The 12853-nt window shown below is 32.6% G+C and overlaps 1 protein-coding gene across 1 annotated transcript; it reads right to left on the bottom strand.

Annotated features, from left to right (window-relative positions):
• Positions 1-9146: 9146 nt before the first annotated feature.
• LOC133669925 (wax ester synthase/diacylglycerol acyltransferase 9-like) lies at positions 9147-12337 on the bottom strand. Its single transcript, XM_062090257.1, has 6 exons — positions 12149-12337; positions 11038-11147; positions 10572-10854; positions 9657-10013; positions 9381-9523; positions 9147-9264 (listed from the first exon to the last, which is right to left on the bottom strand). The coding sequence occupies exons 1-6, from the start codon at positions 12335-12337 to the stop codon at positions 9147-9149; spliced, it is 1200 nt and encodes a 399-aa protein (XP_061946241.1).
• Positions 12338-12853: the final 516 nt, after the last annotated feature.

Below are 12853 nucleotides of genomic sequence, written 5' to 3'. Positions count from 1 at the left end.
TTTAAAATTTAAGTCAAGGCCACCACAAGTTTAATAAACTTGTTAATGAGTCCATGATGCAAGTAACATATAAAAAGTATATTTTTTAATTAGTATTTTCAAGAAATGTTAAATCATGCAATGTATTTTTATTCTTTTTTCTCTTTTTTCCTTCATATTCTTGTATTTTTTTATTAAGAAATGTAAACAATATTTTTTGGAGAAACTTGGCCATATGCAACTTAAAATATAAATATATGTTTTTGAAAAAAAGATTTTTTATTGTTTTAAAAAATAATTTATATAATACAGGAAAAGTGTCTTACGTATAAGTTTATAATCTCAAATATTAAAAAAAAAAGATAAAATAGTTTAAAAGATCCAAGTTAATCACAAAGTAGTACCTTTTCTTAAAACAATATATGAAAAATAATTAAAATTAAACTAGAGGGTGTTTAGCAAAACACAAAAAAAAAAGTTCTGAAAAAAACATTAGAGCGTCTTTGGCAAATACACTCTTAGCTAAAAATCACAAGCTTAAAAATTATCTTGAGGACATGTTTGCCAAACACGCTTTAACAAGCCAAAAATGTAATTTTTTTTTTTATGGATCTTGACTTTGCCAAACATGACCTTAGGCTTTATAATGATCGATCTAGTCATGTGAACTAGGTTTCCTAGCTTGATCCAAAACCTAAAGGCTCACAACCCAATCAAGTGGATTGGGCTTCATGGCTTGGTCCAAACTCATAAACAAAACACAAGGTCAAAACAAAAATTACAAAGATCAAATAAGGATTTTTTTGTTAAACATCTCAAGAACATGAAAAACATGGCTAAAAACACAAATTAAATCGGATGTAAAGGACCAAACTACATCAAACCAAAGGCACATAGAACATGTAAAATTATAGCAGAAAGACGTATTGAATGGGATCAAATATGTCAGATGTTTCTTGAACCAATCCAAACTATTTAAACCTAAACTCAAGTCTTCATAAGGGTTAAACGATTAATTGATCCAAAGCAGACCATAAAATGACTAATTTTGAGTATAGAACACTCATGTATGTGGGTTTGATCAAAGCACACAAGACATGCCAAAAACTTTGGTTTGTAAGGAAATCAAAGTGGTAGCATATGAACACTTACTCGGAAATGTAGAAAAAATCCATAAAAGGCTTTAAACCTAAAACTAACCAAAATTCTATAATAATAACCTAAACTCATTAAATTTAGCTTAAACATACCTTTAATGACTTGCTTGAACTAAAAAAAAACTCAAGAAAATAAACAGAAGAAGCAATGCAACAACTAATTTAGACAAATCTTAAAACTTTAAAAATGTATTTCTAAACACCGTCACATTGATTATAACTTTTGTTTTCAATCAACATTATTATGAACATTGCTTGGTTAAACAAAACATCAAACTAAAAACAACCGATCATCATAATTTTGATAAATCACATATCAACACATGTAATCAAAACAAAATTCAATGACTAACTTAAACATCAAAACTAACGTGGCTGCCATTTAAACAAGCTCTTATTATAACCTTAACTATCCTAAAACATCAAACTATGCATCCAATACCATTTTTAACATACATTTCAAAGATGCATATTACTTCAAAACATGATTTGATATATTAAAACACATATATTGCATATTAAACTAATGACTAATTATAAATAAAGGATGAACAATATCATTTAAGGATTCAAAAGGCATTAAAAAGGGGTGTGCCTATTAAACTACACCAACTCATAAAATGCAGTCAAAATGTATCCTTTTTTTATATATTATTGCTTATTTCTTTTTTGTTTTCATCTCCCTTTCAACCCTCTGTTTCTTTACTCTTTTTTCTTTTTTTTCTTTCCTGAAATATGTTTTCTTAATCCCCACCTTCTCTAGAAATATACCTTTTTTATAGGCTAAAGCAAATTCAAGAATTTACAAAACCACTCACCATTTTCATGGTGGTTTTTCAAGGATAGGTTATTTTTTGGAAAATTATCCCTCCCTCTCTCTCTTTCTTCTATAGCCTTCCTCAAAAGTTATGATGTTTAGTTTCCTTTTTTTTTTATGCAATAAACTTTACCAAGAGAGAACAATCTTAAAGTTAGCTCTTTTATAGGTGATCCTCTTCTTCAATCAAGGTTAATTAAGTAGTATACTCTTTTATGCAAAGAATTAATCATGTAGCTTGAGATGTAAACTTGTTATCAAAGGACCAAAAACATGTAAATGAGATATAGATCTATCACTATGAACAAACCACATTCAACTTGGAGGTTTAGAACTTCACATTCATTACTTGAAAGATTAACCATTAATCAACTTAAATCTATTAAGGTATGCAAGGCTGATTAAAGACAAGATGTTGTCAAGATCTTCAAGAAAAATATAATATAAATATTTGATGAGGATGACTGATGATTATATATATAAAAAAGTGTTTCTCAAATATTTGGTGTCAATTAAAGCTCTTGAAGTGGTCAAAAACACCACATTCATTCACTGAAAGTGGTCCCTCAATCAACCCTCTAGATTGAAGAAGAACAATAATAATAATGTCTAAATAATGTATCGCTCTTCTATTCATTAAAACCTAAATGAAAAGTCATCTATATTGAATCCCTAAAAAATATGGTTTTAGGAATTCATTCTAGTCCCTGAATTTCTAATTTTTACACACATACCTTCAATTAACCCAAAAACTTTTCATTTCATGCAATCCTATCCCTAACAATATTTATTGGCATCCTATAATTCATATACCTTTTATAAATTGGTCATTGGTCCACATTGTGCAATCTGGTCTTCAATTGACCATTGAACTTTTAACTTATCTCAATTTGACTCCTGATTTAGTCAATTTTAATCCCTAAATGTACATGCTTTTGGTATCTTAGTCTTTGGTTTTAAATTTTTTTAGTTAAGCTCTTAGTTGACCTTTAAGCTTTTTTTTCTTGGCAATTAAACCTTTGAATTGACTAATTAACTTATTAAAAATCAAAATTAGTCCCCAAAACTTCTAGTTCTTGCAATTTAAACCCAAATTAGGTTTTCAAACTTATTTTTTATTTCAATTAAGTCATTTAATTAAGTCAATTAAACCATTAAGAGTTTAATTAAGTCTTTGAACTTAATTAGTTCTTTCAATTTTGGCTAAATTGACTTTCAAACTTAATTTTTCTTTTGATTAAGCCCTCGAATAAATCAATTAAGCCCATCAAAAGTTCAATTAAGTCCTCAAACTTAACTGTTTTACAAGTTTGTTCCAATCTTCAATATCATTTTTTACATTTGATCCCAACTTCTTATTGTGTGATTAAGTCCCTCTTTATCCCATTTTTTGCCAACTTTAAATTGCTTATCCATTTATGACCCTAATATATATATATATATATATATATATATATATATATATATATATATATTTCTTTTTCTAACTTTTGAATTTTTTATGTTCTCAATTTTTTTAATTTAAAAAAAAATTACATAAAGAATTTTAGGAGACCCAAAATTAGGTTATGACAATCTTTATGAGTATATTTGTTTCGAAGAAGACTTGAGTAATTATACATATATTGTTGACATTGAATAATTCCATCAATTATCATCTTATCCATATTAGTTTGTGTTTGGCATTATTGTAACTTTTAAAGTTATGATTTTTTTTAAAAATAAGTTTTAAAAAATATTTGTTTAGTTAAATTATTATGAGATAGATTTTTGTATGCAAAAAAATAAAAAGTAGATTATTTTAGTTTTTTTATAAAGCTACGGTTTACAAAGCAATTATGGGTGTCTTTAGGAACACGATGTAAACCGCGTTCCAAAAACTTTAGGGTTAAATAGGGGTGTAATTAAACGAATGCGAAAGCTGAAGGACTCCATTGAAGTTTGAAAAACATCCCTTATTTAAACCAAAAGAGCGGACCAGATGACGAGACCAGATGACTCGTCGATTTTGCCCAATAAGGCTGCCCGGGTGGCTACTTTTCAGGTGCATTTAATGCCTTATATGTCCACCAAAATTGACAATACATGAACCAAAATAGTCATTTGACATCCCTTTATCCCCGAGTATGGTCCGTTCAGGCATATTATCATCACAACAACCTCGACGCCAATCTAAAGTAGCTAACTCAAGCAGCCTTGAACTGTCAGATTTGATAGTTCATGGTGCTTACTTTGAACCAACAGTTAGGATCTTTATCAATCAAATCAAGGGCTGAAATTTTTCCCCTGTGAAGACAAGATTACCCTCTTCCACCTTTATAAATAGGGGTGGATTTCATGGCTTGAGTAGGAAGAAAATCGGGTTCAAAGTCGACCAAAAACTAGCTCCTCTACCCCCAATTTCTGCAATTTTTTTTCTCTCTCTCCACCATTCCAGCCACCAACCAAAGCCACCAGCAGCTTCTCCATCACCAACTCCATCACATGTAGCTAGCCCAACCACCAGTCGGCCACCCTCACACCTAAAACAACCACCGTTTGTTCCTCTCTCTCACTTTTGCAAGAGTCTTCCTCTTCTCTCCGTGAACGACTCTGGCCACCGCTCCTCCCAACAATGCCGCCCAAACCACCAGCTCAACCTCCTGATCATGGTCGAGACTCCTTTGTCAAGTGAGTCGCTCCTTCGTCAACCTCCATTTTCTGCACCCATTTTGGTTGCATGTAGAACGTGAACTATTATTCATGTTCTACAAATAATTAACTTTGGAGGTGGGCTGGACCTTTTCCAGCCCGGCCCACCCCCTAAAAGAGTCAGTTTTGTTGGGTCGATTTCGGCTCAACCTAGTTGGGCCGACCTAACCCATATATTTAGTATTATATAATATATATTATATTATGATATTATATTTATTTAAAAAACAAAAATAATCAAAAAAAATTAAAAAATCATTTCAAAACAATTGCGACTTTCTCAAATATTTTTCTTACCAATTTTGCATAATATCGGATTATATATGTATACTATAAAATACAAATCCGGTATTAAAATACTCAGCTTTCTCCAAAACCTTTCCAAAAATTTTCAAAACAATTTTTTTAAAAAAATTTTAAAAATTTTAAATTAATTTCCCCTTTCAAAAAAAATTGTTTTTTTTTATGCATACGGCCAAATCCTAAAATTTTCTCAAGCATATCTTCATAAAAGCAAAAATTGTATCTTTCTCATGTTTTAAAATGCAAAATGGATATCGCAGCCAGTTTATGATTATCCATTAAAGTTTGGCCAAAATATCAAAAACCTTTTTCCAATCTTTTTTCTACGGTTCAGATGTAGACTTTAATATTTGTAGGGTGTAAAATTACACAATAAAGTACACCCTCAAGTATTAAATATACGAGGTATAAATAAATGCGATGTTAAAATTCAGACTTTAGAACGGTTAGGATTTAACCCAATACGATAGAGACTTTCTCATGAAGAGAGATCTATCTTGAATCATAGACGTGACCAACAAATAGAAACCAGACTTAAAAAATAATCAAAAAACAATGCAGCTTTTTTAGGTAGGGTACACTGGGGGTGATGCGTCTTCCCCTTGCATAACTAGTTCCTTACTCATACTCTCGTAGACCATAGGTTCCTAGTGACCATAATACTAGGTGGCGACTCTTAAACATTAATCATAATTTTATGATTAAATCCAAAAAACCTTCTCAACACATCACACCTCATTAGGAGGCACGACAAAAGCCTCTGTCATCGCGGCGTGACCCCACGACATTTGAGTTGTAATAAATCACCTTTAGCTTTAAACAAGGATATATGATCTCTATAAATAGTGATTTTCTCATCCTTTTATGCATCACTCTTATTTGGCTAACTTCTTGACGATGTGATAGATAAGAACCCACATCCTTCTAAAACATCCCCATCATATCCATCAAATGAGAAGGATTAACATGGAAGTACTTCAAGTTTTCAATGAGCTTGGATGACTTAGAGATCCACCAATCTCTAAGAGAGGACAATCCACTTAGTAAAGCATGTTTAAATTGTTTCTTCAAAAAATTTGATAATCCAGCTAAAATGATAGATCTCGTAACATCATCAAAAATAAAAGAAGGCATAAGTAGGCTAGACATGAGAGAAAAAATAGGCATTGACTCAAGTTTAAAAGTAGATGCAAGCTTTTGAGACACAACATCATATGTATGAGGCCCAAAAGTAACCTTTTCTTCGCCGTCATCGTTAGTTTCGTTGGCAATATAATTTGAATCCAAAACACCCTATCAATGTTGTTAGGATAACCCTCATAAAGAGTTGAAGGTATGATAGAAGACTCTGTAAGTGTTGCAATCACCTCAGAGATATTATCCAACCTACTTGGAAGATTTGAATCTTGAATATCTGAAACAATTAAAAAAAAGGTTCAAATTTATTAAGATATGTATAAAATATACATAAAAACAAAAAGAGAAAGACCTAAAATGGAGAAAGTGGCTCAAAATCCTATAGCTCAAATGCCAAAACAACTATGGAAAAACCAACCATCTCTTTAGGAGAAAATAATGGAGAAAGTAGCTTAAAATCCTTATCCCCAATATCATGCTCAGGGTGAGAAGAAATTTGAGGAGGAATGTTATCAAGGTCTATAATAGGTGTCTTATTAGAAGAATTATCCACCTCTCTAGGACTATAAGGTGGAGGGAGGGGATTTGAAACTTTGTGTCCGCTACTTGTCTTATGTTGAATAGAGGCCTGAAGTGAAGAGCTATTTTCCCAAGTTTGTTTTGTAAAGGATTGGTGTTATAGCTTAGGATGACCATGCTTTTGAAAAGAAGGTAGAGGTAGAACTACTTTGGTGGAAGCCTTTTCCTTATTAATCGATATTGATCTAGTCTTTTCACTTAAATTCAAAGAAAATTGTTATTTTCACTTTGAGAAAGGACTTTTATATGGATATTGATGAATTGAGGAAACATTTTTTTATCCCACCAAGCTATATAGCTTGGATCAATGTTTGAGGATATCGAGTTGTTAACTTTTGGGACATGAAATGTTGCACCACTCCCTTATCTTGTAAGAGAAAACGAAGCGTGGTAAAAAGAGGATGAATCAATATAATATGATGAAAGGACATGAGTACCTAGAAGTCTTTGTCTAAACCCATGATACCAAGCAAAACGATGAGGATTGTACATCTCTAAAATATATTTCCTTCCTTTACGATATGACAGATACATGAGTGAAGGTGATTGTTCATCCTTGTCGTCCTCTAGAAAAGGTCGCCAAAAAATGACTTCAGGAAAGCATGATTCCCCCCACCAATTTCACACCAAATCAAATCCATTTCAATGCCCAAGAAGTCCATCACCCATTTAGGTGTTGGTTTGGTTTCCCTCGCCCCACAAGTCTCCTTTAACCCAAAGACAATTCGGCTCCAACAGTCCAATAATGGCAGGATTGTTGATGTTCTCATCTTATCCAAACATGGGCCAACCTTAACCCACAATCATCTTCATTCACGTGATCGTCATCCTAAGATATAAAGGATGAATTTCATGTAGAAGAATTGGGGCTTAGCCAAAAAAAAAAAAGAGTCAGAAGACCAAAAAAAAAACCAAGAGAGCCAGAGAGGGTGATGGAGAGAGGTAAGGAGAACAAAAAAACACACAAAAAAAAGAGACAGAAGAAGAGAAGGGCCATTGCAGAGGTGCCACTCGATCAACCAGACACACCATTACCATCAGCTTTGTTTTTGTCAACAGCACACCAGGCAAGTCTTCTTCCCTACCCAGCAACTGTTGCTAGCATGCAATAATAATTCACGCGTACCTGCTGACAATGACTAGCTTGGTCATGAGGTTGGGTAAATGACCAAGCTGGATCGGTTGTATTAAGCTTAGTCTGTATGGTTGGGCTAGATCCAACTTAAAAAAAAAAAAAAAGAACTATTAAGATCAGCTTAGGCCTAGATCTTAGATCCAGTCAGCCTTTTTTTTTTTTACTAAGGATGTATTTGTTGAGATAAGTTTGGGCCTATGTCTTAGGCCCAACTGACCTCTTTTTTTGGTTGATGGTGTGTTTGGAAAACACATCCTTCTATTCATTTTTTTTTTACTCTTTTTTATTTTAATATCTAGCCAAACAACTTTTTTAAGATATTATAAAATTCCAAAAAAAATTGGGGAACATATTGAATTTTTTTTGGGTCCCTCACATGCGTTTTGATGACTTTACTTAGTATTGGGTTGCAAACTTATATTGTGAAATGTGAACCGGTATAAAATACATACTTGTCTTTTTCTTTTTTTTCTCTTTTTTTTAAAAAAGCAAGGCTCCATCATTGCAAAAATACAAAAAAAGATCTGTTTTGCTTCCAATTCAAAATTTTACTTGTTTATGCATTACCGTTAGAATCAAGAACATCCATATTCACTAATGTCAGAATTAGGAATGCATTCTATGTTCACTAATGCGATAATTATAAATCAAATACTAGAATTAGAAATTATTCTAAACCCTGATATTTACCGACATCAAAGTCAGGAATACTATATTTTTTTATGCAATATTTACCAACGTCATGGTTGAAAGTATTTGTAGTTGAATATTCAAATAACACCAGAGTCAGTAATATCATAGGTAGGCCATTGAAAGCAAAAAACAAAAAATTCTTAGCAAATTTAAGACAAAATCAGCAATACAATCTACCTCAGGTAAGACGTTTAAGGGGTGATAGTTTCTTTTCTTTTGCGTAATCAGTCTCATACCATATAATTTTTGTTGATCAGTTAGGTTTTCTAGTGATCAAATATTTTTCCCCTCTAAAAAGAAAATGCTAAATATCTATTTGTTTTACTTAATTTTAAAAGATCACCGCAATATCGGGTGTGACAATATAGTTAAAAATAAGCATCAGTAGAATTTCACTTCTAACCCTACCGTTTCTGTGTTTTTGGACACTTTTAGGCTCTGAAATGAATAAAAATATCCATATGATTAACTCATTAGAAAAGAGTTCAATTGAAATTAGCAAAGAGATAAAATATATGATTTATATATAATTAACTCGACAAATATCCATCCTTAATCAAACTAGGTAGCTCCCATAACCATTATAATTCAAATGACAAGAAAAATAAATAGTAAGAGTTTTGGAAACGAAATTGTTATACGATTTGATTCCCTCTTATTTCATTTGCTGAATTTCACCGGCAGCAGATTTGAGCATCATCTGGAAAGCTTCCTCTATGCATGACTTCAACTTTTGGACATCTATGAAGCCCTTCTCAGCTCCCACTGTAACCCTTAGATTGTCCATATAGCTTACAATTTTTATGGTAAGACTCTGTCCATGTTATATAGTGTTTTGTTGAAATTTGATAAGTGATTAATTTCTTGTTGAATGGACAAATTTAATTACCCTACCTGAGGATTGCCAGCAAGGACAAAGTACATGTCTTTAATTGGGTGATTAGCCAAAGACATATTTTCCACTGGGCCAATCATATTTGTTATTAACATGCTTGCGTTCAGCAATGTTTTATGAATGCATTGGGCTGCTACCTGAGGCACATGGTTGATTAAGTAATATCATTTTAGCAAGCATCCTACAAACATGCCTCAAATCAATAATATTAATGATATTCGTAAAAAAATTCAATTTTGTTGTAGAGACCTTATAGATAAGCTAGCATACCTCATGTCCTTTTAATTTCTTCACGATCTCAACGAATGCAGCAGTGAGATGGACAACCCAAGAGCTTCTCTTTCGCTTGATGATTTGCTGAGATTTCCTGACAAATTCTATTGGATATAACTCAGTGCTGGCCACCAACTCAGGTAATTGGACATGCAAGAAGGCAAAATGGTTGCCCCATGGTGATTCTGCTTTGGGTTTTACCATTTCTTTAATTGACTGGTAACTACGAAACATTCTTGTATTAAGCAGCACTAATGCTGTACAATTTGAATGATCGCTTGACCCTTTGCTCATTTCTTGCATGTATAACCGAGTTCCCAAGAAAATTGCTCCAGTAATAACATCATTTATTGTCTGATATATATCAAGAAAACCAAATTAAGAACTTGATGATGTACGTAGAGAGATAAGAAAAAAATAAAAGGAAAGGATTGTCTGTTCAATCATTAGCCATCCCTTGTGTTAAAATTATCATGGATAAGCTAAGATTTGGTAAGGAGATAGGATGTAATTTGAACAAAATAAAATTTGGACTTATTCTGCCTAAAAATCCTCATGTAATTTGGTATGGAGATATATAGGATGATATATGCATGGATAAGCTAAGATTTCATGTGAAGAAAACAAAAGGCAACTCAATCTAACATTGTCTAATTCAATTGAATGGATGAAATAACATGAATATTTGATACCCTAGCCGTTTAAAAAAAAGAGAGAGATTTAACAATATAATCCTTATGTTTTTATCGATATAATAACTTATTAGTTCATCTAATTTTTCGAAAACTATAATTTAGCCATTTGACTGTCTGTGGTTGCCGATTCATTAAGAACTCTAATGGTTTCTTAGCCAAAATGTTATTATTTTTTAAGAAAAACAAGTAAATAGTACTTGAAATTAGGTAAGCTCACCACACCAAGAGTAGCCTTAATTTGTTTAATTTGACCAAGAGAGAATGTCATTGAGGCAAGAGCAACTGGACGAAACTCAATACCAATATCTCCTGGTCGGATTGGAGACAGGTCATCTTCAACTAAACTGCTCTTCATAAGGCTTCCCAAAAAATCAGACACGGTGTAGAACAGCAAAGAGAAAATCTTGGGCACGGTCTTAAGGATGGTACCATGATCACCAGATGTGTCTACGCGTGGTTGGACAGAAGGCAAAGTCAAGGGAAGAGAAGGGTTATCAGCTCTTTGTAGACATGAAAGAAGAGCCCCCACAAGAGAGTAACTATCTCCAATTGAATGGTGGATCTTGAATATTACAGTGCCAGCTGCATTACTTGTGGGATATTTTATGAAATGAATTTCCTATAAGGGTTGGCTTTGTGGAAGTTGTGACAACGATAGTTTTGAGAAGTAATCTTCGAAGTACTTGTCATAAAATTGTGGTGACATTTCTGCCTGGAAAATGGGGACATAAACATGGTCTTTGAGCTTCACTTCCACCTTCTTCCATCTTTTTTCTCCATTCTCATCAATAACCTGTATCCACACTTTCACTATTTGAGTCAAAGAAGAAAAAAATTAAAAAGCACAGTTTTCTAGTGAGAAATATATATATATATATATATATATATTCGAGGCATAATGCATTAATTGATCCAAAAAAATTCGAGAGAATAATAAATAGCATACTTTCAACTGCCCAATTAGTGGATCAAGGAAATAGCTAGTTATGAAAGTATCATTTGACATTTGGCTGATATGTTTGTAATGTGTTTGGTATTGAGTTAATTGTTGTGGTTGTGATTTGGAAAAAGTTATTTTATAAAAAATTAGTTTGAAAAAATAGGTGTTTGGTTAAAACTGTGGTTAAAATTGAGGTTAAAAAAAATTAATTTAATGTGTTTGATTAAAAGACCAGTGTATTAGTGTACACTGTTCATGCTAATTGCATTGTTCAGTGAACAGTGCAATTAACTTGCACAGTGCATGAAAAGCATGAATTCATTGCTTTTCATTGCCTGCGTTCCGAACATAAAAAAACATGTAGGATCTATAAATAGTAACTTTTTTTTCATTACTAAACAGTTGCAAATTACATTTTAATTAAAACACAGTCACCGTGGTCGTGTAGCCAAATACCATCTTAGTTGTTTCACATTTTTTTAAAAGAAAAACTAAGAAAGCAAATATAAAATAAGATGTCAAGTGTAGACACCGTATTGGATAAGATATATAGTGTACTTGCTATTGATTATTGATGATAGCTATTGATTGAAGAAGTAAGCTTATGACTAGGCTCCCATGGATCCCGTGCAATTAATCGAGATAGTTAAAGGAGCTAACACAAGTGAGGAGATCCCGGCAACATAATGAACAGCTTGGATCTGTAGGCCAACATAGAGCACTGCAGCATGACTTTGAACAGGACTGAGATTGTTATTTGTTGAAAAAGATATACAGTTGATCTGCGGCTTTTCCCCGTAAAAAAGAAAAAAGTAACAAGACACATGTTCATGCACTTGACAGAGTGAGAGTACCATGATGGAAGAGAAACGTGGGTTGATGGGGAGAAAAACATCCACGAGGAAAGGGATAGTTTTTGAGTCATCAATGGGAACTTCAGTCTCCAGAACACCAAGAACGGAGACGTTGAGAGCCGAGCTGTTGAAGTACTGTCCAGTAGGACTCACGGGCTCTAAAGCGTCTTCTTCTTTCTCCAAGACCATATCGTTTTCGTTTTGCTTTGATCAGGAACGAGAGATGGAGAACTGTATGAACTGTATGAATAACTTATGCTGTATATTAGGCTTTAGCCCTTGGGGTTCTTTATACTGTTGTGGTCTGGCACCAACTTTAATTCCGCAGACAGAGTAAATATTCATATGCAGAGACGATCATCTTTATTACAGCTGTTTGGAAATGCATTACAAATAGTACTGTATGTACATAACGAAGATGCCAAATAATTGACATCATGTTTTTTATTTAAATTAAATTTTTAATATTTTTGAATAGTTTAATATGCTAATATTAAAAATAAAAAAATATTATTTTTATATATTTTTAAATAAAAATAATTGAAAAAATAATGGATGATACATTTACCCACCACTCCAGAAAAAAAAAAGCAAACAATAATTGTGAAAATGATTAGACAACATTTACAGGTGAGGTCCCGCCGGGATATTTGCAAACAGAGTGTAATTAAATCTTTTGTTTTTATTTGAGTTGGATTTAAGAAA

This window comes from Populus nigra, chromosome 12, assembly GCF_951802175.1.
Source record: "Populus nigra chromosome 12, ddPopNigr1.1, whole genome shotgun sequence".
NCBI lineage: Eukaryota > Viridiplantae > Streptophyta > Magnoliopsida > Malpighiales > Salicaceae > Populus > Populus nigra.
The sequence above is the reverse complement of the archived record's forward strand: the minus strand, read 5'-3'. Positions and strand labels throughout refer to the sequence as shown.